Below are 27,078 nucleotides of genomic sequence, written 5' to 3' on the forward strand. Positions count from 1 at the left end.
TCGTTTTTGGAGGAAATTCCACTCCACAGACTGATAACAATGCGTATTCTTTTATTCTGGAAAAGGATTTCCAAATCTATAAAAGAAATAAAAAGATATTGTTAAACAAAAATTACTATCTTTTTGTTGGTAAAACAGACAACTCCAGCATCCCCTTAATTAGAGAAATAAAGGAAGATTTGTAGAAAGAATTAAGAAGAATAGCAAGAGACGAGAGAGAGGAATGAATAGTTAAAGAAAACAGAAGACATAAGAAAAAAGAATCAAATGATGATTTTGCTCGTTTTCTGTTGACATTCTACTAAAATTTATAGCAGACATTTTTCAAAATCTATTTTTAACAGATTTGGTTATTTAGAAAATTGTGTATTTTTATGTAATAGTTGGCAGTAAACATTGAAGGATAGAGATATACATGTGTCACATGTGCTCTGTCACACAATGTATTGAGAAGGAATAATGTAAGAAAACATTAGACTAAAAGTGAAATAATGTGAGTCTCCATGTGTTCGAATAGTTAATTCGTTGGCGGATTCGACAGTCAATCTTGACCTTCACCACATAGCGGTTTTATAAGATTGATTAGAGAATTGAAAGTTGTTAGTAAAGAAGTATGAGGTAAATGGTAATTCATAAGAATGAGAGTTGGAGAAAGAGAGGATAATGCGTATCTCTTTTTAAGAGCAAAAAAAGCAATCGCTTCCCCTCTTTCTTTCTCTCCCCACTAATTTCACGATCGAACAAAGAAAGCATCTGACTTTCTGTTGTTCTGTTTTACTAATTCTGATTTCTTGCCTCCAACGGGAGTGCATGACCTATTAATATAAGTTTATGGGAAAAGATCTAATCTAGATAAGCGAACGAGCCTCAAATGAACAGACGGAGTATTCCTATTCTCTGTAGGGCTTGCAATAAGAATAACGGTGATTCATGTGTTGGCTGTAGGAGCCGGAGTGAGAGAAGCGCTTGAGGCACTTGGAGCACTGGAAGGGCTTTTCGCCGCTGTGCAGCCGCTTGTGTTCAGTCAGATGATGCTTGTGCTTGAACGCTCTTGGACACTCCACACATTTGTAGGGCCTTTGCCCTGAAAACACATTTACTAATCTCTGTTTTTGCTCATAATAATTATTTTTTAATACGATAGTTCCAAACAAAAACTCCTTGCTATATTAAAATTTCTTGATTAGTTTGGATAAAAAAAGATAAGAAAATATCGATATTCTAATTTATAAGGTTTCCATATAAATAGTTGTAAATAAAAAAGTTAATCTCTTAGTTAATTTTTGTTACATTTTCAAATATATGTTGATTAAACTACAATTGTATATCTTATTTAAATGCAATTTGAACTGAATATAAAGAAGCTTGTAAAGGAAGACTTTGGTTTCTACAAAAAAATTATTTATCTTAATAATAAAGTACCTTATTTTAAATTTATAACTTGGATAATAATTCTTGTTGTATAAAAGCTTCCACATACAATATACTTACCGGAATGTTCATACTTGTGTCTCGTGAGGGAACTATGTTTCGAAAATGTTTTCTCACACCGATCACAGAAATAAAGACCCTGCTCATTTTCTGTTGCCGTAGGTGTTATTTCCGATTGTAATGCAGCTTCGCTCTCGCCCTTTACGTTCGCTTGATTTTGATTCTTAAAAAAAACCACGATGTAATTCTTATACATTCATTTATAAAAACTTTAAATCTATTACTAATCTTACTTTTTATTATTACCTTTGTAATTATCTCTCCACTGGGAGGTGTACGCTTATTCTCAACAGGATCAGTAGCGGGAGTCTCTTCGTCTATGACCAAAGGCAAATCCTCGAGATCATCATTGTCGACAGCTAGAGTTGCAGTATTATCCTTCCGTTCGCCCGGAGACGAGGTGTTTCTATTCGCTGTATCATTTTCTTTGGTCGCCAATATAACAACTGCTTCTTTCTTCGACAAATCCAAGGGCTGTTCAGTAATAGGTGGATTTACTGGAGGTGTTAGAGGAACTAAGGCTGGTGGCATCTTCGATTCCCTTCGATCCCTGGCACGAGAATTTTGAAACCAAACCTGTAAAATAATCATTTAATATGTAATAAATAATTAATTATCATAAATCTATTAAATAATAGTTGTTTGATGTAACGGGGGTATATTCTAACAGTTTTCAGTTTAATTTTTTCAATTTAGACAGACAATCTGTCTTTGTTGGGCGTACCTGTACGACACGAGTAGGAAAATGGATGTAATCGGCAATCATTATGATCTCTTCCTTCTTAGGTCGTGGATTGATGGCGTAATAACCTTTCAGAACAGCAAGCTGTTCATCGTCTATGAGCGACCTAGCTCTGACTCTTTTACCGTTGTCATTGTGAGGTTGGTTGCCCTCATCTTCATCTTCCGAATCTGCTTCGGAACTGTCCTCTGCTTTTCTCTTGGCTGATCTCGATGTCGGTTGATTGACATTCTCAAGCTTTGCGGCTAAACCTTCACTTTGCGAGTCGTATTGGTCCGCTCCGCTCCAGTCCGGACAATGCGTCATTTCACTAGACATTTCGCTATCTTGATCCTATAAACAGGATTTCAGCTCACAAACAAAAATATGTATCTTACGCGACGTAGAAAAATTCAGTTATTTGTTCTTTGATCTCAATATATTTTTATTTCATTAAAAATTCTCTCTAAAATCTAAAATTTTAAATAAACATATTATAACTCGTGATTAATTAAAAAGATCTATTTATTCTAATTCTAAAAAATTAGAGTAAATTAATTGTATATTTATTGTATTGTGTATATGTTAACAATTTTTAATTTAATTTTTTTATTTTAACACGAGAAAAATTATTCTAAGATTCTCATTATTAAGGGAACTCTCTAGAGTAAAGTTTAGAAAATCAACTTTTTTATTGCATTTTCTTAAAGTTTAATTTCTTCACAGCAGAAGTAGTTACAACAATTTTAAATTTTAATCTCTTGCTTCTTTTTCTTTGAATTTTCTTCCTTGAATGTGACATTTTTTTTACAGTTTTTGTAAATTACTAAACTCTGTCGAAAAAAACAAAGAAAAAGTATTCTGCTCGCTGAGCGCGCTAATTCCCGTGCGTAGTGAGGTTTTGAGAACTGTATCTTTATAAGTATTTGGAATTCATATATGTATACAGGTCTCAAAACCTTGTCACGTACAGGAATTAGCGCGCTTAGCGAGCAGAATACTTTTTCTTCGTTTTTTCGACAATCAGAGTTTAGTAATTTACAGAAACTGTAAGAAAGATATCACATTCAAGGAAGCAAATTCAAAGAAAAAGAAGCAAGAGATTAGAATTTAAAATTGTTGTAACTACTTCTGCTGTGAATTTGTTCCAAAATATTTACGCTGCGGCTTGAAAACAATTGAAATTGCTAATTATCTTTCAGTTGGAATATTCAATGAAGGACATTATGCAATTTGGAAAGTTTTCGAAACAATGGAAGTTGTTATTGGTTCAGTAACCAAACATTTCGCGGATAAAAAAGACGACAAGTAATTGCAGAACGCTGAAAGAAAACACAAGGAAACGTCGAAAGAGATTCGCATAATTCATAGACAACTTCAAATCATATATCAATCGGTGGAAGCGTTACTATTGTATGCGAAATTTTTTTGTACGAGTTCAAGAATCGGGTCTCAGGCTTTAAACGAGGTTTTTTTTATTTTAAGAAAATGTTTTGTTTGGGGCCCTGAAATAGTTAATTAGCTGTAAGTATCATAAATTTCAAATTATATATATACTATTATATATACTAATCTATACAATTATATATACTAAAAATATGTACGTAAAACTTTAAATGCGTTTTTCTCAAAACGTTTTTCAAACTGATAGACATACTTAATAATACTTTTTTGAACGGATGATTGAAACCACTTGAAATTTTGAATGTATTCAGTAGATGTATAGTTTTCGACTGAATTAAAATTTTCTCGATACAAAAATGCAAAATTTTACACTAAAAAAACTATGCAATTTTCTCGACTAAAAATAATTTTTTTCAAAATAAATTTTTTTATTTTCAATATTTTTAATAATCCTAATTCTGGTTATAGCTACTGGCTATTGCTATTTTTCATAATTTTAAATGTTTTTGCAACAAAAAAGCTGGTAACAGATAAAATAAATATCTTATATAGTAAATTGTACTTATTCTTTGTCATTTTACTTTCAGAGTTTTTTTTAACTCTTGTTATCGCTCTATTTGCTATTAATAACAAATTAGTTGTCGCAAACCTTTCTTTCTCAGATTAAATTATAAATAAAAAAAATTATCGCTAAATCTCTCGTTACATACCTGGTAATCCTCTTCCAACTCTCGTTTCATAGTGGCCGGAGACGTGGATAGCTTCCGTACATTCGCTTCAAGCAGCTGCTTCGTCACGGATGTGTTTACAGTCTCCAGTATTCGTCGGACCGCATCGAGGCCCTGCAACGGGTCTACTGGCGCGGGAGACTCCTTGCCCTCAGTGCCCTCCGTTCCCTCTGAGTCCGCTGTCGATGGACTCATCACTTCCCGATGCGTCTCAAATTGCTCGGTAATGTGATCGAAGGTACGCTTAGCGTGCCATTGGTTCAGCAGCTTACTTATCGAAGACTGCAGGAAGTAATTTCCGAATCCCATCATGTGAGGCAGCAGAGTTGGCATGTCATAAATACCTAAATATCAAACAATTTAAGCTTAAGAATTGCGATAATTGTTGCTAACACTTGGTAAACACTTAAAATTATTTAAGATTAAAATTCTAATATTTAATAAGAATAGCGAGACTGTAATTCATACAATAGACCTTCAAGACCAATACCTTAAAGACAATCAGAAAACATCCTACCAAAAACGTTTCTTGAAAAAAGCATGCTATATAAAAACAATTTTTGAAAAAATATTGACTGATCAAATTGTACAAAATTTGCTCAGACATAACACAGTAGTAAAGATGTTTTTATACATCAATCCCATCTTCGAAATTAATTATATATTATCTTCATGTGCTATATTTGAGCGCGCAAATCTCTGACAATTTAATAGGTCAATTTTAAACATTTTTTTTTTTCATGTAAAAGTTATTATAGCCTTGGCATTTTTATATTTTTATTTTTATAATTTCAAAAATCTGTCACTAATACAGAAGATCTGAGACACAAATATAAAAATTCATCACTGCTTCGTAATTTTCATTTCATTACAGAAAATCTACCTACTCAAAATCATCTATCGAGTTCATAGATAAAGGAATAGTAAAGATATAATATATACGTATACAAATATAGTAATTTTAAAAAGAAATTGATTATATTAATAAAATTACCTGTTCCCTCTCTTTGTATCTCCTGATATTCCGAAGGTGACAACTTCGGCAGGATCGGCAAAAATGTATTATTGTTGGCCGTCAGCAGATCGACGTCACGTCGTCCCGATAACGCCTGATGCATCTTTTTCTGCCCTCGATCGACATTGCTTATAGTATTCTGCCTCGACTTTTTCAGATTCATTATCAAGCACTTCTTCGCCGTCATGTGGCTCGAATACGATCCAGAATGAGAGAAACGCTTGCCGCAATTGTTACATTGGAATGGCTTTTCACCGCTGTGAATTCGCAGGTGTTCCTACGAAAAGTACGGAAGGCGCATTTAAATTATTCTCTCTCTCTCTCTCTCTCTTTCTCTCTCATATGTAACACGTGTAAAAAGAAATAAACTCAAAGTAAAATAATAATGGATACTGAATTATAATTAAAATCGTTAATACCGCTGATAAAGATATATAGAATGTAATATAAATGCGAAATGTAATATAAAAAACATGAGAAGTAAAAAAGATAGAAAATAATATTACATGCTTTTATCATTAATCTATTTATAATAATAAGATACCTTAAGGTGATGCTTAAACTTGAAGGCCTTCTCGCAGTGAGGACATTTAAACTTTCGTAGAACAGCACTTTCATCATGGCTAATCATGTGCCTCTGCAGTCGGTAGACGTTGGCAAAGGTCTTACTACACACCTTACAGGACTGTCAAATTATTGAGAAAATTAATCAAACGAGATAAACGATGAACAAGAAAATTAATCAAACGAGATAAACGATAAACGAGAAAATTAATCAAACGAGATAAACCCACGAAACTGATCAAATCAAATTATTAATATTAATTTGTTGTAAAAATTCATAAGTAAAGATATGTTGGCGATATTATAGTATTTATTTGTTTATGTTATTAAAATGCTGTGTTCGGCGAGGTCATTTCATCAATTGCGTGAGTTACTGTACACAATTATGTCTCAAAGTTAATATTTTACTAATTAATACTTTAAGAACACATTGCAGTCATATCGAAATTTTTCTTTGAAAACTATGTTAAAACAACTAGTAACAAAATCAGTCGATATTATCTACTTATTTTCCCAAAAGAGAAATCATTTTTTGAATTTACTGGTTGATCTAATAAAAATATGTCAAAATAAGTATTTATTTTAATCGCATTAATTGCATGTGTATTATGTCTAATATATTCCATTGTATTTTGCAATATGTCGATATTTTGTTTCAAATTAAAGGTATTCTTGATATAAATGGAATTGACTAGAAGACATCCATATTCAAAATTCAATTTGAGCAATTGCAGATAATATTTTGCTACAAAAAAAGAGTCGCGTAATTGCGCGCGAAATCATATAAATTGAATATAAATTCAAAAAAGAAAGCAAAAATGTGAAACAGGAAAAAATATAAGAGACATATGATTGTCTCCCCGCAAAATATCATGAGATTAATTATATGTATAAAAACCATATTATTTATTTTTTTAATTACTTAATAAATTGTAAACTGAATATTACTTTCTACTTTACACTGCCATTCATAACTTTATGCGTTGCTTATTCATATCCAACGCTTGTTATAAAAAAAAAACTAATAATTTGGAAAATAAAACGGGATAATTTATCCCTACTCCGGACATTCGTGTCCCCCTTCCACTCGCGGAAAATCGCGTGCGAAGAGGGACAAAAACGGCGGTGGCCCTCAACTCTGGAAAGCTGACTGCCGCTTTTGCGGGGATATAATCGATAAGTCCGCGCGCGGGACGCGGACGAACAACGAGCACCCTTCCCCGCGGGCGGCGGCTGTGGGTGTCCTTGACAGGTCATCGCGATCACTCACCACTTGGGAGAACTGGGCGTTGAGATCGTGCTTGTCGATGGTACAGGACGTTTTGTGCGTGTCCTCGAGGTGAAGCTGCAGGACACGGACGTCCCGACAGTGGATGCCGCACTGAGGGCACCTTTCGCCACCCTGCTGCTGCTGCTGCTGCTGCTTCGCGGATGATCCGCCCTCGCCGTCGCCACCACCGCCCACCCCCCCGCACGTACCGCCGCTGCCGACGCCACCACCTCCATCGCAACCGGCAACACTTCCACCTCCTGCGGTTGGCGCACCACCCGCGCCACAACCTCCGCCCACCTCCGTATCCACGACACCTGCGTCGTCCTCGCTACGGCCTGTAACACGCGCACACGTGGCACGGTTTTTACATCTCACCTCAGCGCCGTGGCAGCGCGCCATCGCGCGTAACACACACACACACGCACGCACGCACGCACACCCCACACGTGTGCACACGTATTTGGGTACCGGAAAACCATCTTCATCACGTGTATATACGCGTGTGCGATGTTTTCAGTCATTCTCACTATCGATCTCTGTCGTGTCCGAAATCATCGGTTCACTATCGAGAATCTAAGATTTTCATATTTGGAATTCAAGAAAATTAAACGTAACTTGGGTTTTCTATATTCAGATTAACAGTTTTTTTTTTTTTTTTAAGGAGTTGTAACTTATTGTTGCACTGAATGAATTCTACAATCGCCGGTGTTGCAACTGACGCGTACGAAAGGAAATGCCTTTGATAATGCGAATCTCGTAATAACAATGCAGATAAAAAAACAAATGTAATTTCGGAGAATTCAGTTGTCGGGGGATAAGTACAGGATGTTATACGAGTAAATACGAAATGTGATGTTTACTCGCACACACGGAAGCAGTCGGTGTGTAATAAAGCGGAGTATTTTCGTATCTTCTTCGACATCGTAAATTGGGATTATTTAAACTTCACCAGTCTTAATTACCGAATGAAACTCGATTGATTCAATTTGCATTTTACAATACATTTTCGGTGTTTTACGGAGATGAAAATCTGGCAGATTCCATTCAGTTTTAATCGGAAATGGAAGCGCAGTACATCTTATACGCCGAGTTTTGACGCTACAAAGGGACAAAGATAGGCTTCACTGTTTATTCGTAACATTGTATAACAGTAAAATCCAATCAACTCGAAGAGTCCAAAAAATACAATCAACTTTTCACATCTTTCTAAGACAGAATAAAAAATATCACGGTATTAAAATGAAGTAAAATAATTTTAAAATGATTATTATGAAAGTTTATTTTTAGAGTCACAATTTTATTTTATTTTGATGTTATCATAACTTATTCTTAAGCTTGAGATTATAGCATCAAAATTTATATAATAATAATAATAATAATAATAATAATAATAACTCTATTGCTAAGGACAGAAAATTATACAAAAACCGGAACATAATAATAGAATACAAAGAATAGCATACAAAAGGAAAAGCATCAACCAAAAGTTGCTATTAAGCCTTCCCCAACAAGAAGAAAAAAAGCAGAATAAAGATTAGTAAAACTATATAGCAATAGAGTACAGTTAAATAAAAATTAATTAAGGATTTTCCTCATTTCTCATACGTGTATACGTTTTTCTCTGTCTTACTCTACTTTCATTATAACACTTACGTCTGATTCTTTACCATCAGCCTAACCATGGATGTACGCAATGGAGGGAGCAGGAAGGGATGCTTTATCCTCTCCTCCCAAATTTTGGTAGGGAGAATAAATTAAATTATAAATGTGATTTTTGACATAAAGTTAAACACTTGTTCGCCAGTGAGCCTTGGTTTATTTCCTAGGAAAAATAAAAAGATTAAAAAAAAGAAATTTAAGAAATTGGAACTAGCAGATTTTTGTTAAAAGAAGCCGAAATTTTGGCCCCTTTCGACTGAAATCTTAGTTACATCTATAAATCTTTCCTAATTTACGTAGGATGCTTTTCATTTATTGACACAAGTCGACTTTGATTGATGTTATTCTATCTTTCTTGATACTCAATGAATAACAAAGATAAAATAACTTGTGTCAATTAGTAGAGTATGTCGACTAGATCATTAAATGGAAGCACTTATAGAGAAAGCTGTGATTTCTTCCGGAAACATTTGTCGATAACACGATTCTGTTACATTCGGAACATTATTTACGAAAAATAATGATATTAAAATAGATCCTCCATATATTTTGATTTAACAATGGAGAACAAAAACTTTTAAAATAGAATCACGTGTCTCGTGCTTTTGGCACGCAAGCTCATGCAGACAATGTATTTCGTAATTGGTTCTTAATGATGTTTTTGCTCTGCAATATTAACTAAAAGTTATCGAAGTATAAAAATTACATACTTCTTATCTGAAAAAAAGTTAAAATATCCAATAACATATGTAGTTGCGGGATGCCAACTACAGATATACTCAATACAGTAATATATGCTATTGCAGTATCAACATTGTTTGCATTAACAGCAAATATTATTGTATTGAGTATTTTATGTAGTTGGCAGCCCGCAACTACATGTTATTGGATATATTACTTTTTTTCTGTGTAGATTTATTCTTTTCTTCTTAATCAATAATAAAAATTTTAGCTCTAAAATCAACTCTAAAGAAGAAAGTCACAAAAAATTTAGCTTATAATAATTTATGCAACAGAAATGACCTTATTTAGCAGCAATTTTAGATAAATAAGTTTTTAACAATTAAACGAATCTAAATAAATCTTTATGTAAGAATATCTATTCGAGTTTTAGTATTATATGTAAAAAATTTGATTTAATTTGTAATGCTACTTATCAAATTTACAAATAAGTTTCTGTAAGATATTATTTTATATAAAGAAATCGAAAACAAACCAAAACTTAAATAATTTTACACAAATACTCTAATGTAATAATAGAACAATCTATAAAATTTAAAAATTGTTGGTAAGTAAATACATACATCCTTTTAAAACATCCTATATCTTAACTCATATTTATATAAAACTAAATCTCTAATAAACTGAAAAGATCATATCTCAATTATAAGTTTATGTTTTTTAAATGTAGTATCTAATAAAAATCTAATAAAAGTTCATACAATAGTTCATATGTTTTACAGTTTAGTCTACTAATTGTAAAAAATTAAATGGTTAATTAGTATAATTAAATATTAAATTGATAAATTCTCTCAATAACAAACTGACTTTATTAAACGTTTAATAATTTAATATATGTAGATTAATTCAGTTATAATTACCCTTCCAACGAACAAGAGTCTTTTGGGCACAAGCGCAATTTTAACAAGCTCAATTTTCAATTTTTATTAACAATACACACTTGTTTTTTTCTATTGATTCATACCCATCAACGGTTTTTTGTATGCACAAGCCTTAGCGCCATATAACGGTAACATCGATCGAACTTAGATATGTTCGATTTTCACTCTTTTAGAGTAATGTTTCACTCTAGGAAATTTAGAGAATACTAGAATGCATTTAAAACGCAAAGTTTATTTACCAAGAAAACCGTATATCTCAGGTTATTTTATAGATAACGTAGAACAGGTATTGTTGGAATACTGTAGATCCCAGTGTGTATTATAAGGGTTAAATAAAGATTTCAACATTTAAATTAAACAACCATGTATTGAAAAGTAATCCTAAATTTTTCTAAATTTCTTCCAAGTCACACAGTAAAAAAATTCAAGCTAGACAAAAAAGGACTGATTACCTAAATTGGAGCAAATAAAAATACAATTGCTTATCGAGAATTGATCGTTTGACATTTGTCATATAGATATTCGTGTAAAATTGCAAATCATGTTTACATGGCATATTTCATTGTCATCGGAGATATTAATATCCTAACCATGACGGAAAGCTGCGTGCTCGGAGCGAGACAACGGAGCCGGCTATATCTGAGATTCCAAGTTGGAACCGCACGTGCAAGATTGGCGGCGATCAATCAGCTACGCGCGTATCTGGCGGTGGGTATCGGTTTACACGTGCGAGATGCGCACGGAGTTAATCGTGACTATACCTTCGCCAATTGCCAATAACGCAACGGCCGGGTCACCGCGGCGACACGCCAGTCGCGTAATCCCCGGCCCGTGACGCACGTGCATCGGTGTTCGCGCACGCATCTGTGGAATGCGCGTTATATCCGCTGGAGAAGAAGACGCGTGCGCGATAGACACAATCGAATCGCATGGATAGGGCGTAACGCCAGAGAAACGCGAGAGAAAGAAATACCGCGATGAGTCTCGCTGCCAAATGTCTCGCGGCCGGCGCCGCGCTATTAGGTAGGTAGGTACACATGTATACGTTTAACGCGTCCTTACATACTCACCGACGCCGACGCCAGCGTCGCGTCGGTCGAATGACGCGTCGTTTCACGTGGCGGAAAGAAAAAAAAATGTCGAAAATTAAATCGCGGAATTTCTTAAGAGCAAATATCACGAAATAAATAAATATATACATATAAATGTATATATTTACTTTTATTTACATTTAATATATGTAACATGAGACTTTCTAAAAATAGAGATTATAAAATTTTATAAATAGTGAATCATTAACATTACCATAATTACACAATTGCATTACTATCCCTGTACAGCAGGACAGAGTCATGAATTCCGTCGTAAAACTCGCGATCGAGTTCTCTTCACTTGCGATATCCATATCAAATAAAGAAGATATCTTTTGGGTCTCCACGTGTCTAGAATTTTTGAGAACTTTTCCACATCCGATCACTGAAATTGCATCGGCAATTGTGATGTCTGACGTTTTCAAACTTTTGATAATCGCGATTAACCGATCACAATAAAACGGCACGGATAAAATATAATCTGAAGATGAATATTCGAAGGTGTATAACTAAAGAAATAAAATTGAATTTTCTTAACTGCAAGCAAAAGTGTGAATCTGTCTGCTCGCAACGTCCAGGTAGAAATGAAACGTTGGCTTACCTCGGCTTAGGATTTAGAACACATGTCGTACACATGTCGTGAAAACAGAAAAGTAATAAAAGAAGAAAGATGGAAGCAAGCCGAGTGAGAAGCATTGTTCTTGCACATAGGTGTGTTAGGAAGTAATGCAGAGAAACGATGGTACAGTAATCCCCTATGCATAGAACCAGTCATCCATATCCAGTCACTGAAAAAAAAACGGCACACGGCCGTTCGAATCTGGGTAACTTTTCGGGTGTCCCCATTGTCGGTGAGGCTGGATTAAAATGCCTCCTTCCCCCTCCAACCTCTCCCCGCCACACGTACGATTTCCCATCGCACCGCACACGAGCTAATCCGACGCCGACGTCGGGTTGATTGCGGTACATTTAACCACTTGGCAGCCACGTCCGCGAATTAAATTCGCAACGAATTAATATTTAATTCATTACGAATTAAAATCCTTTATATCGCTCGTGTGCAAATAATTAAACCGACAATTGTGCTCATATTAAAAATCCCACATAATTCCGAAAAGTTAATGTCAATTAAAAAATAATATTATTCTGGGTGAATTTGAACAGAAAGCAGACACGCAAATCTTATGCCATAATTACTACAATTTTTTTAAACAAATTTGTTTAAAGCAGGATTTATTTTAAAATATCTTTGTCAATTATATCCTTGAATATTATAATTTCATAAAATTTTATAATTTTGATATTAAAAAATTAAATTGTTTTCAATGAAAATATTAAAGATGTATCTGCTCTCATGATAGAGAGTTAATAAATCGTGGAACTTGACTCTAACTTAATAAATTTTTTTATCAAACTTGTCTAAAATTTTTTTCTCAAATTAAGTTCAAACAAGAATGAATTAAAAAGTTAAGTACTATTTCGAAAGTAATGATGAAAACTGAAAATGATAACAAATTTCTACTCGTTGATTTTTAGATTTTTGTTTATATAAGATTTTTATATTACTTTTATTTATTCAAGAAAGCTATAAAATGTACAACCTTGTGAAAAATCTGTATTATACCTATATATTCATCTCTTATTTGATTTATAATATATATCATATACTCAGGCAGATTCGTAGAACCCATACAGTAATGTCTGCAAGTGCGCAGAATTTCTCGTAGCCGTGTTTGTCATCGGTGTATGTGGTGCGAATCTCACACCGAGTATGGTATATTAATCTCGCGTAAGTAGGTAGATAGGTACACGCGCGTACACACGGCATTTGCTGGGAAAATGCTAGTCGTAAGTCAATGCACGTAAGTTTGCACGCTGCCGTAATTAATATACTGTTGTACGGTAACTCTGCGCAATCGGAAACGACACCCGGCAACGGTATGCAAGTTTCTAAATACAGACATAATATTATCTTCCCTATCTTGAGCGTTATCATTTAATTAAGAATTTAATTTAGACTTTCTATACAATGAGTGAATTTATCTCAAAGCAATCGAATCTACTGTGTTTCGAGTTCTGTAAAAACTGCTGATTATATTTTCATAAATTATACAATTATTATTTTTTCGTAATGTTATTTAATTTTATTACCTATTTATTTTTGTTTTTGTTTTTAAAATACAAATACCTAGGCTGTTATTGTTTTTTTTTTTTATTAGATTGCATTTATAAGAAAATTTGTTTTTATAAATAATAAAATTATTTTTAATTAGACCCAGGTATTCATGAGTAACTTCATAATTTTAATATTTATTTTTATTTTTTATATAAATGAATTTTATATAAAATTTTATTTTGGTAATTTTAAGTTGGTTACTTTGATTACCTTAAAGTTACTAAAGTTTCGTTTTTCATCATAACATATCATATTATACGCATATACATAAAATATATACAAAAAAAACTTGAATGTAAACTTAAATCTAGCTTTAACTCCTTCCATTCATATATATACATATATGTTTTCCCATTTGAATTGTAGATTTTTATAGTTGCATCAATATTTTAAATTGCAGTTATTGCGTTACTTTTAAGCTTCGAAGAATAAAACCTAAATTGATATTCGAGATAGGCGCGGTATACGGCATGACAGAACGATGTAATCTCTTCTTCGGCGAAGAACGCGTTTCAAGCGGTATATGAAAACATGGCAACGGTCGTTTTCAAGCGTTAATCAAGCTACGAGGCAAACGGGAAGTTGGCTGTATCGCTCCGGATTGCGTCCGCGCGCTCACACGGGTTCCACGAAGACGAACTTTGCTCGCCGTGAGGCCGATAAGAGACGTCGAAACGGGTCAGAGCCGTGACCTTTCTTGCCTTCCTATGTACGCGATCCGTGAAGCACACGCTGCCGCCGCCGCCGCCGCCGCCGTCGTCGTCGTCGTCGTCGTCGTTGCGGAGCTATGTCGCTTATGCTCTTAATTGCGCGCCCGAAGCGTAACGAAACGCGATACCGTGCATTCCAAAACGTCATCTCGCAATTCATCCGCGTGCGCGCTCCTCACTTTACGTAAAAATAACGAGACTCGCTCGTCCTTTGCGATGTGGAAATGAAAACTTTTCGCGGTTCCGAGTACATCACGCGTATCTGAAAGAAGATACGTCAAAGGCCGGTATACCTAACGTAATCAAATCTTATTTCAAGATCGTCTCGAGCAATGTCCTAAGACGCCCTATAATACGGCTCTGTGATTGGTTGATGGCATCTTAAGACAGTATATAACTTAAATATAAGACCTGCCTATGAATACCGTAATGGCATCTGATGTAATCGTATCGAATGTTAACGAGAAACGACAATGCAAATCTCGTACGGAGAAAATCCAGTGGTCGCGCAAAATCACGTTCGAATTCAAGACGAAGATTAAGTGGCGAGTAGCGTGTAAGCTTCAGAAGCGAAGCGCCACGATATTGCCAAGTATATCTCGTCGATACCTTATAAGGCAAACACTTTATGGAAGGTAAACACTTTTGCGAGCCATGACGTAATATTCGACGCAATTTCGCCATCCTCGCGCTTCCCCCTGTGCATAGGGCAAGGGTTAACTTCGCCGCGAGCGTTAAATCGCGAACGATTCGCCGCGCGCGCGAACGTTCCCGTCCTCGGGAGGAAGAGATGCGCCGCAAATGACGTCAGCGGAATGTGGAAACCGTCGTCGTACGGCAAATTGCGAGCAATACCGTGCAACTCGCGCAATCTCGGGAGACCGCGCGCGACTCGCGGCGACGCGACGCCGGGCGTCGTGCGTCGTTTTCTTGAATCGCGTACGAACAAAAAAAGGACAAGATTAATAGGGCCAGCTCTCCCTTGCTGTACTTCGCGTTTACAGTACCGCATTGCGTAACGACATTATCTCGAAATGCATATTCTGTATTAATAACGTTCTCGCGTCGATGCCGTTATTAGTGGTCGTTATATTAGTATATAGCTTTGAAAATTGTGAGAGTCGACATAAAGTAAGCTCTGCCGAGACAATTTCGTTCGTTAATCCGATAAAATAACTCGTAACTAAGCAAAGAATAACATTAGAACTCTCCAGTAACAAAATCTATAAAACGACATTAAAATGATTATTCAGTTTAAGAAGAATATAGTTGATAAATTATCTCGGCAATTTTGTTAAATTGCAATAAAAGAATTTTTCTGATATTTATTGAAGAAAAATCCACTTCGATGTGTTAGCTGTATTATATAATAACATTATGTGTGCAAGATGCGCCATAGAGATGTAAAAACTTGAACACAAGTATATCAGTTAGTTTACTGAAAAGTATCGCTGAGTCATGTTTATTCACCGTCACAATAATACCGATTGACCGTACGTTTCCTCCGTTTTTTTTTTCTTTATTGGAGCGCGTGACGCGTAACCTAATTTCACGAAGTCTCGTAAAGACACCAGGCGAGCATTCTATTCGCGGACGAATTTGCAAGACGACATTTCCTGGGATTATCTGCGCAGACGGCAGCATCAATTGTCCCTCGAGAGTGGGTAGTCCGCGACACGCGATTGTTGCAGAAGTCCCTGAAATTTCGCGCATAAATGACCGAGGAAAACGTAATAGTAAAATGTGAAGTCGAAAAGCGGACGTGGCGATATTTCATCGAAACTGCTGAAATTTGCAAATATAGTACTTCTGTTGTCGAGAATGTCAAGAATTGTATATATTAATGAATTAGTAAAACAAAATTGCTTTGCGGCTGTGATGCAGGAAGAATTCCATTTAGTTTTTTAAATTCTCCATGTTTGTCTCTTCTCGTCAGTTTTTATCAGTATTGGAAGTTTGTATTATTAAATAATCGTTTCTGCACATACCAATTTTTTATCTTTTCCACGAGAGATAGAGATACGTTTGAACAAAACGCGCATTGGAATGAAAGTAGAGGAAGGAAGTCACCAATACTGACGAACCACTTTGTTTTTGGATAAAAATAAAACTTTGAAAACATAAATGTAATCTAGAAAATACCTTTTATCAGATACTACAGCAGTTTTCATAATATTGTCCCATTTTTCCGGCAATGTTTTCGCAATATATATAACAAAAAATGAATTTTGAGAAACTGGACCCCAAAATTAACATAGACAGTAATGGCAGAATTCAGATGGCCTAGTGAAGAAATTAACTATAAAATAAGTTCATGAACTAAGAAAAGAAATATATTTCTGTGTATTAAACACAGTTTATAAAATAAAAAATAAAAAATTAACATTTATAAAAATAAACAATTTATTTGAAATGAGATTATGTTACGCGTGTGTGAAAAAAAATGAACCACACATTTATAATCTGTTCTCAGTTAACAGAGAAATGCACCGGAAACCTATTATATACACTTCGCGGCGAGTTTATGTTTCATATTGCATTATGAGAAAAAAATACGAATGAAAAATTTATAAACAACACAGTTTCAGGAAGCTACAAACATGTAGAATGATTTAATATTATCAATAATATTCTCACTATTTTTGTTAACTTGCTATGTAACTTGCAAAGAATCATGTAAAGTTTATTCTCGCTTTTAAAAAATTCATTTTTAGTAAATTTTATGTAAAAAAGAAGACAAACTTATGGGTTTTTATTTCTTTACTTTCTAGCAGATCATGTTTTATCAGTATTAATATAGCACAATGTTTATATTCCGAAGAAGAAAGGGGATGACGTTTAGAAGACCTATGCTAAATATACTGGTAACTTTATTCCATCAATAATTCCAAGTAACAGTATCGCGGAATAAATCGCGCATTATCGCGTAATAATCGTTCGATTCTCTGAATAATGTGGCCATTAACGTTGCTGCACGATGTGCGAATCGAAATATTTTCTTGCGGTTTTGTCTGGGGCCGTCACGGAAAACCGCAATTTCCGTCGTTTCTTATTCTAACACACTAATGCATTTATGGTTCGATGCCATCGATTCCGCGTAAGCTTCCAATTACTCGTTTAAATACGCATTCCAGTGCAGAGGACGCGGCCGATATGACATCATTAGAATTACACGCTGACTTAAGCGTAAACTATATGCTTAAGGAGATATTACTTCATCTGTTTATTTTACTCGCGATCGGATATATCGTTTACATACATTTTAAACAATCAATCTCTAAGCCTGTGACAACGTAATCAGCAGTTTTATCCGGCTTTGTTAGATAATTAAAGAGGACAGCTCTCGCATAGCTGTGGCTGGCTAATATGGCAGCCGGTTTTCTGACGACCGCCCATGTCTACGGAATGCCGATAAAAAAGACGATCGGTAGGCAGGGCCTTAAAGAGCCGGGGAGGATAGACGCGCGCGCTCACTCGCTCGCGCTTACGTCACCCGACAACGTGGATTAAGCCGTAAAGGCGCATTCGCACGGCGCCGAAGATACGGGCGGACGAATGAACGAACGAACGAACGAACGAACGAACGAGGTCCCTGGGTCGCGTGTGCGTCGCTGGCTGCCGACCGACGCTTGCCACGGTAGTGCGAAGTAAACGATTCCTCGGAGAGGTCATTGAGCTTGATAGGGCGCGGGCGGGCGGCCGGCCGCCATCTTCCAGAACGTTAAAACCACTTCGACGCGCTCCCATAAACGAGCGACGTGGCGCGGCGCGCGGTAATCCGCGCTGTCCTACCAATCAAAATTATTGAGCAACCGCCGATGTACAGGCCGGGTGGCTATATGTATATGCGAGCGCGAGAAACGAAGGAAACATAAAACGTATACCGCCGCTGGAACGATCCGACGGCGGTATCGTAACGTCAATGAAGGAGAGGAAGGCAAGATGGCGGGGATTCGAGAAGAAGCCACGTGTCTCTTGCGGGGAGAGAGACCATCGCGTTTTACGGAGCTCGATCGGATCTCGCCGCAACTCGCGCTCTCCATTTTCCCCGCTCGGGGAAGATGATCGTTCGAGTATTACAACGTCGTCGTTCGTAACTTGCAACGTTGCTGTACGTTCTTTATAGAGAAGCTTCAAAGGTTCAAATTTAGTAATGACGATTATAATTATGAAGATTTCAGATGTGTTACTTCTTTTCGTAGCCTCTCTTTGCGAAAGAAACTTCTTCACCGCTCAAATTCGCATAATTTGCGATATTACATTGTATGTCTTTACAGAGAAGCTTCAAAAATTAGGAATTAAGTGAAGCTCCTTATTATAAAAATGATAATTAGAAATTAAATGAAGATTATAGATATATTATTATCTCTGTTTCGCTTTTTCGTAGCCTCTCTTAACGAAAGAAACTTTATCATTTAAATTTACATAACTTGCAACATTATATTAGGACTTTATAAAAAAGCTTCAAAAATTAAAAAGTGAAGCTTATAATTATAAAAAGTATATAATTATAGAAATTAAATGAAGATTATAGATACCATCATCAAGATTATAGAAAAACATATTTTTCACCTAACAGTTCGGAAATTATTAGTACATCTCGATATTAATGATTCGTTAACGCATCGATGTATTATAATGCTGATAACAAGCTAAGAAAAGCTAAGAAAACGAGACGCGTATACTACGAAAATAGGTAAAGCAGTTTACGCCACTCGTTTATCGCACACACTAATACAAACGTCGTCACAGAATCGTTATCTGCGAGAGAAATATTGACGCATTTCTCAATTGGTGAGAAAAATGATCGGATAATATTGAGCTAGCACGACTTTATCTGCTCGCAGTCGCGTGAGCCGCGCATTATCTTTTACGCAGGCCGTGCCAGAAACCACTCGTGCTGCTGGGTTTCCGAAACCAAGAAAAGCACAACTTGATGCGAGATACACGTAGCAAAAATTAGCACGTCCCTTTCTTCTTTTATTAAAGAAAGAATGTTTCCTTGTACGAGGATATACAATTACAATAGCGCTCGCATTTACGTGTGTCATGGAAAAAAAAATCGCTCGTTCTGGCGCTTTAAACAGAAGGAATTGAACCAACGCGCTAATAATATATAAGTTGAAGAGATAAAAGAGTACAAAAGGTCACAAAAAAAAGCATAGATATGCCCAAGCTTCTGGTCCATTCATCCTACTCTGAAACACGGGATGAACGGGTTATCTTTTTGCGCGAGAACAATGCGCTTCCTCGTGCACATGGATGCACGCGCTGCATAAACAGCATCTTCTCTCTCTCTCTCTCTCTCTCTCTCTCTCTCTCTCTCTCTCTGTCTGTCTATGTAATGTCAAAGAAACCTGTTGGATCAAATCTCTCAAAAGATGTAACCGCTATCTCTGATTAACCACTTCTTTACAATCGCCTCTGTGATTAAGCGAAATTTCACTATACTTTTTGTTATTGCAAACATACAAAAATAATCTCAAAGCTGTTTCATCTGTGTGCGTCGAAAATTAAACTCGACGCACTTGTAACGGTTTTAATTCTTACCGTTTGTAAATATTGCAAATACTTTTATTTGAGACGAAACATACAACAGAGAAATAATTTTTATCGCTTATTATTTATTTACATCGTTCTTCCATATGATTTTAGTGTTCGTCTTTTCCCTTCAGAGAGAATTAACTCTCCGCTTTAATAAACTTTAAAATTTTTATAGACATTATACCGAGAGTCATGAATGCGAAAATTTCTCTACATTAAATATATTTTTCTGGCGCGATTTGTGCACGAAAAACTGCCTAAACTTAGCCGCATGAGGCACAGCCACACAAAAACAACGGCACTTACCTATGCACGCGCAACTTTTGTTTCGCCATTGTAGCCCGTAAAGACGAAAATACGAGTCGGCGCGTTTTCGAGCGCCAATATTAGGAATACTTAAATATTTTCGTACGGGGCACGACTCCGCTGCTACCTGACTCGGTGTGTAATCACCGGTCACACATCCGCGCCCGCGCGCCATATCATACGGGCGTTCGCCACTCCGTGCGTTTACGTACGGAAAATACGTCGAGATTGATTTTCGGCGCCTTCCGCGAGTTTCGAGTTACGTGCTCCGCCGCTTTTCGGAAACCGAGATTGACACGCTCGCCGAAATCCAAATTGTTTACGAAAATGTATAAAGGTTCTTTTTAACATCTCTTTGTTATTCTTGCAATAGAATTTTAAAGATTTTCTAATTCGTCACCCTATTGAGGCAGTTTTTTGAAACGTATAAAGGACAATGAATTAAATGAACATTCCATATGTACAGTTATTTATTTATTTTTTTATTTTTTTTAATAAAGAATCACATGTTCTAAAAGTATTGGATTATAATATGAAATACAATTGATATTATAGAAACTTTAAACGCATCCTTTTTACAAAATTATCGAAGATTATATGTCCTTCTTCTAATTATTATTTAAATCTTAAAAAACTAAAAATTTAATAGATTTACTTTCAAATAACGATTGCAAATAAAAAAGCTTGCTCTTGAAAAAGATTTTTAAAAAAAATCTTTTTATACAATGAAAAATTTGATTAAGAATTATTGATTATAAAAATTTGACTTGATCATAAATACATTTTTAATTCCCGATTTTCTTTGCAATTTTTTCGAAGAAATACTAAACTACTTTTTTGATTGAAATTTCTAGTCATTAAAAAATTACATTTTACGCCTTTCTTTCACAGAAAAGCAGCCGAGTTTTAAAGAAAATGAAACAATCTCACTGTAAAAGGAATCTCTGTTAGTAGTCTTTTAACAGAATAAAAAATAATGACTTTAGAAAATTAAATTTTCTAAATGGAATGCAGTAAGAAATACCACACAGTTGAAAAATTTGTGTTGAATTTAATGAAACATTGTGTGTTCTAAATGGTCCAGTCAAATTTTTGTGCTAATGTAACAACGTAAACATGTTCAAAAATAACACAAATTTTATATTAAAAATTAACCAAAAAATGTAACATTTTGATACAATGTAGAAACAAATTGTAAAACATACTTCCATTTTCAAGTATTCTTCAGTGCAAGTAACATTTATAATATATCAACAGCTTATTATTTTGCTATTGTAGCATATTTGTAAATAAAATTAAAAAAAATTAAAAACATGTTTTTAAAATAAAATTATCAAATTGAACACTGAACATGCGAATTACTTGATGAATGAAATATTATGTCTGTAAAATAAGAGTAATTAAAATACAAAAACAAGTTAATGAAATTTTTTAAATTAAACGTTATCTCATTCAATTTATCTTTTCTCTTTTGCCAATAATTGTCTAAATTATCTAAGTTGATTTGCATGTATGTGTATCAACGAGAAATATCAGTTAATAATAACTATCATGGCGTTCAATACATTGGAGTCAAGAATCAATTTTTGTTTGCATAATCAGTGATATGCGACTAATCGTACTTACGAATGATGAGTGACGATGGGCCTACCAAGGTCTAGATAAATTGATGACGTATCGCGAGAATAGTAAGACTCATTAATGAGTAAATCGGCCAAGGTGGATCATGCGTCTTCTATGTGTACAAGGCGAAAGAAATGAAAGCAATAAATTCAACGATGTTACGCAAATATGGATTAAACTAGAGAATAAAAAAAGGGCAAACAATTCTTAAAAATATTGAACTCTATATTTTTAATTTAACTTAATTATTAAAATACTTTATTTCAATCCGTTAAGGTAAATAAATCAACTCAAATAATGCAGTGTATTTTTACACTAATTTATGTCTATTCAGAGTTTTATATACATTGGAGAAATAGCTTAAACTATTCCCCTTTTAAAAAATGGAAAATATATCAAAGATAGAAAATTTCATTTTACCTTAATATATCAGTACTACAAAAACTTATTGATGTCGTATAAAACTCTATAGTTTCTCTCAAAGTATGCATCTTCACAGATATTTCGGATATATCGTTAAAATTCTAATTTATTAAACAGTGCAGAGTTTCTTTGTTTTTGATAATAAATTTAAGATAATCTTAGCTCCACCGAGGTAAAACGTAAAAAATCAATCAATTGACTAAAAAGAGTTAAAAATTAAGGATAATAATATCTTTCAATAATAAAGTTTTTCTAGTTACAACAGCTTTTCGCTGCGCTATTTACATTTATTATAAAAGAGTTTATCATCGTTTATATCTTGTTTATATATAAATATATAATAATATATTTATATGTTACAAGAACTGTTATCAGATTTAACTTGCTTTTGTTTATCTTAACTGTGTGAAATTCGTGAGAAACAAGGACGGGGTTTTTCTCGATGAGATGAAACAACGATTTTTCCAAGTGGGGGGATAATATCTAGGAACGATGCCGGGCCGGTATCGATTTTCGCGAAACAGGAGACGGTGGACAGTCAACAGCGGAGTCAATCGCAGATGCTGCCTTGTCCATTAAAATGCCGTCTTATATCACGCAGGCGATATATAGGTCGCGCACGTGCAGCGGCACGCGTTCTGCGAATTTTCCTCAGACTCATCGAGTTTTAAACCAGATGACGAAGTTATGCATCTCTCCGCCTACGCGAAGATCGAATTCTCTACGAGGTATATCTTGACGCGCGCGCTTCATTTAGAAATATAAACCTTAGGCTTCACTTTAATCCACGAACTCTTTGATTGATTTTCAGGCTGATAACAAACGCGTAACGAGAGCAATCTCAAATATTCTCGTTAACACACCGAGTTAAACACTTAACAAGTTGATTTTTAGGTTTATTACCATGATTAAGGCATTGTTTAAACTATGGCAGCTTTTAAACCGGGACGTTAAATTTTAAAGTTACCGAGAAATTGAGCTTCAGAGAGCTACAAACATTCTCTATTTAATTTCAAATGGACTTTAATGCTTTAATTTTTTACAACACATTGGCTAATATTGGATAAACGTTGGTTATATTGGGAATGCATTAGCCAATGTGTTTTCCCAATGTAACGCCGATATTGGTAAAAAAATATCGGTTTCAAATTAGAATGCAATTAATGTTCAATATAAAAAATTGTTTGGTTCAACATTGGGCCAATGTTGAACCAATATTGCCACTTAGACAAATTGGCTAATTAAGATGAAGCGTCTACTTCACAATATTGGACCAATATTGGGAATATTGCCTTTACATTACTTCGCAATATTTCGCCAATATTTTGTGCGCTAACAACCGCGATTCGTAATCGACAGATTCGTCACGGTTGACAAACACGATTGTCATCGCAGGTGTGCCTCAGTTTTACAAGATATTTAAACTGGAGAGTTAAAGGCTGAAATGTAAATGTTAATGTCCGCTTCGAAAACACCTTTTATGTTTATTCATGTCATTTATTCAATCAACGTTTAAAAGTAAAAGAATCTCGCTACAAATTGTGTGTTTCTCTCTTCGATATTTTCGTTAAAGCGCACTCAAGTTAAGAGACGCGTACACATGGAAAAGGACTGTCATGTTTAGTAAACATCCGATACGTAAATCTTTTTACACGGGTATGTATACCTGCCAATATTAATGGTGATCGTTTGCGGGCCGGAATAACACGTTTGCTGGACGAATCAGAGTGGCAAATGAACGAACAATTTTATCGCGGGCAGAAAATAAGTATGAAAAAAAAAAGAAAGAAAGAAAAGAAAACATTTGTCGCCCGCGATCGACTCGGAGTTTTTCTCGACTTCATCGGCTCTCCTCGTCAGAGCTCGACTTCCGCGGGTTCACTTACCTTTGAACGAATTCCGGACGAGAGTCATGCTCATATTCGCGGAAGCCGGTGCCTCGAGGGTTACGTTCCGGCGGCTCCTCTTCCTCCTCTTCCTCCTCCTCCGCCTCCTCTTTCTCCTCCAGCTCCGGCCTCGGCTCCTCGACGTCGCGGTTGCCAGGTTCCGTCCGTCCGCTCTCTCTCCGGCGGGGCGAGGCGTGTCAGCTCGGTTTTCGCCTCACGACGGCGACGACGAGGAGGAGGAGTTCGTTGTCCATCGGCGTTCTAAGGCACAGCGGCGCGTCAACATGTCGCTGCAATTTCCTCTCTTTCGACTTGGACTCTTCTCGCCGCGCGCGTTATCGTTCTCCCACGGTCATCCGTCCTCGCCACCACGACGGCTATCGGCTGCGGTCTGTCGCGGACTGACTAGGACGACGTGCCGCTCGTCTTCTCATCGTCGACCCGGACGGCGACGGCGGCGACGCGCAACGTATCCCAACCGGCACCGGCACCGTCAACGGACATCGGCGAGTGGCACACGCGCGCGTTCACTGCCTGAACCCTCGCGGACAATGACGGAAAGGGAGTAATCGTGGAGAGGCGCGCGCGCCGCGCTCTTTTACACGGGACGGAGAAGAATTCCAGTTGCGTCGCTGCTTCCAACCGAGTCTTCTTTTAGATTCTCCAAGTTTCACGGTTAGCGCGAACTGTGCGACGAGATGAGGCAGGCATATATAGGCAGGCAGGCAGGCAGGCAGGTAGAGAGAGAGAAAGACGCTGACTGGGCGGAACGAGGCCAGGTCACCACCAGGTAACCTCCTCGACGGCGATTCGCGCGGACGACGGATTTTCGTTGGAGGACATCAGCCCACAGTCCGTTTCCCTTCTCTCCTCCCCTTCGTGGCGGCGTGTGTCGTTGTGTCGAGTGCGTGGACGGTGAACGACGACGGCGGCCAACTACGCTTTGTAAATAATCATCTCGCTCACTCGCGCGAGCACGCACCTATGTCTCGCGGTGATCGCGCGAAAACGCCAAAATGATTGGTGAGAGAGGGTGGAGGGGGAGGGGGAGCGAGAGTCAAACGAAAAAAAGACGGAAAGGGGAGAGGGGGAGAGAAAGAGAGAGAGAGAGAGAGAGAAAAGGGAGAGGCCGTGCTCCGTGCTCCGGGTATATCCGCGGGAATATCACGCGCGAGAATGCGCTCTTTTTTCTTACTCCTCTTGCCTCGACGCTTCTTCTTTCTTCTCCTCCTCCATCTCCTTCTCTTCTATCACCTTCCACCCCTCCCTACTCCATCACTTCCTCCGCCACCTTCGACACCTTCCCGTTCGGGGGACGACGCCTTCCCGTCTTCCTCCGCACCGCGACGTCGCGCACACGGGAGAGAGGAAGGGAAAGAGAGAAAAAAGAAAAACAGGAGGAAGAGAGGAGGGTCGCACACGATCTCGCGATCTCTTCCGAGCGCGAGAAGACGGCGGCGGACAATGACGGTGGGCGACCACACACGCGCGCGGAACGCAGGCGAGTGTGGAAGGGGGGTGAGGGGGGGGGAGGGAAGAGATGGAAGAGAAAAGGAATAAGGGAGACGGATGCGACGTGAGGAAGGAAAAAGCGCGAGAGACGATGACGTGAGGAAAAGAGAGAGAGACAGGACAGGAGCGGCCGCTGGCGGACACGGTAAGTCGTGTCAAGACATAATAGCAAATCGCGCGCGAACAACGAGGAGCGGACAACGAGAGGCAGAAAACTCGGCTGCCGAGGTGCGCGTTTAACTAAAAGCTTAGCTGCTCACCGCGCCGCGCCGCGCCGAGGGCCAGAGAGAGCGGAGATCGGGAGAGCAGTGCCGACGAGAGACGAGAGAGGCACCGGCGTAAAACGGCACGACCGTGCTTCCCCAACTAACACACACGGAGACGGAACATCGGGGACTGCTCCGGAGGTTTACTATAGGATGGGACACACGCGCGGATGGTGATGGCGGCCGTGTAGCAGCCCGTGCTAGCAGCCACCGCCCCCATGCTTCTCTCTCTTTCTCTCTCTCTCGCTCGTTCGCTCCCTCCCTCGCGAGAACGAGCCGAACGTCTCCCCTCTCCAACGGATCTCTCTCTCTCTCCCTCCCTCTCTCTCTCTCTCTCTCGCCCCGCCGGCGATATAAACGACGATGGACACGCTGGAGTATCCCTCCACTCCTCGCTTTCCTACGCGCTCCCTCGTGGCTACCGGCCGATGAGAGAGATCTCTCTCCCCTGCATCCTCCGCCTACGGTGTGCGTGTCGCCGCGTCTCACCCCTCGGGCTCACCCATCGCCTCGCACTCTCTCTCTCTCTCTCTCTTTCTCTCTCTCTTTCTCTCTCTCTTTTCATCCACCACCGACGCGCAGCCCCTCCCCGCCGTTCTCCCCCCTCCTCCTCTTCCCGTCCCTCCCCCGCTTCGCCGACGTTCCTGGGACAGCGAGAGATGTTATCCTCGAGCGATATTCGTGTGCGTGTGCGCTGTATATCCGTTTGTCCGCCGTGCCGTGCCGTCGCCACATCCCCTACCTGCGTCGCGATCCCCTGCGTCAACGTCGGCGGCGGCGGCGGCGGCGGCGACGGCGACGGCGGCGGCGTGTGCGTCGGCCGCAATCAAGACTAGGAGCGTAGCCACCGCCCGCCCGTGCCCCGCTCTTCCCGCTCGCTCTTCCCGAGACATTGGCCGAGCGGAGTGGTCGTAAACAAAAATTATGGCGTGTCCCTCCATGTTGTTGGAGCGCACGGAATGTTTTCGGTCATTTTAAATACACGTCTGCTTTACGTGGCGTCCTGTCTCCGCGGACGGTTACGCTACATTTACGTTTTTCTAGGTAAAATGCAGAATACGCGG

The 27,078-nt window shown here is 37.8% G+C and overlaps 1 protein-coding gene and 1 long non-coding RNA gene across 3 annotated transcripts in view; one reads left to right on the forward strand and one right to left on the reverse strand.

The window, feature by feature from the left end:
• LOC105828882 (zinc finger E-box-binding homeobox protein zag-1) lies at positions 1 to 26,231 on the reverse strand. 2 transcript variants are annotated; one of them, XM_036283480.1, is made up of 9 exons: positions 24,237 to 26,231; positions 7,194 to 7,531; positions 5,904 to 6,044; positions 5,339 to 5,636; positions 4,327 to 4,688; positions 2,216 to 2,566; positions 1,738 to 2,067; positions 1,492 to 1,654; positions 1 to 1,099 (listed from the first exon to the last, which is right to left on the reverse strand). In XM_036283480.1, exons 1-9 carry the CDS (start codon positions 24,268 to 24,270, stop codon positions 891 to 893), a joined length of 2,226 nt encoding a protein of 741 aa, XP_036139373.1. In that variant the 5' UTR covers positions 24,271 to 26,231; the 3' UTR covers positions 1 to 890. The 2 variants fall into 2 exon arrangements, with proteins under 2 accessions (XP_036139373.1, XP_012522898.2); XM_012667444.3 differs by having other exon boundaries at positions 1 to 1,084; positions 24,237 to 26,224.
• The window catches only part of LOC118644608, a 41,779-nt gene continuing 24,387 nt past the window's right edge, over positions 9,687 to 27,078 (forward strand). The window contains exon 1 of the long non-coding RNA XR_004962383.1: positions 9,687 to 11,500. This is a non-coding gene — a long non-coding RNA (uncharacterized LOC118644608). The remainder of the gene's footprint in view (positions 11,501 to 27,078) is intronic.

Source organism: Monomorium pharaonis, chromosome 2, assembly GCF_013373865.1.
Source record: "Monomorium pharaonis isolate MP-MQ-018 chromosome 2, ASM1337386v2, whole genome shotgun sequence".
Classification (NCBI taxonomy): Eukaryota; Metazoa; Arthropoda; class Insecta; order Hymenoptera; family Formicidae; genus Monomorium; species Monomorium pharaonis.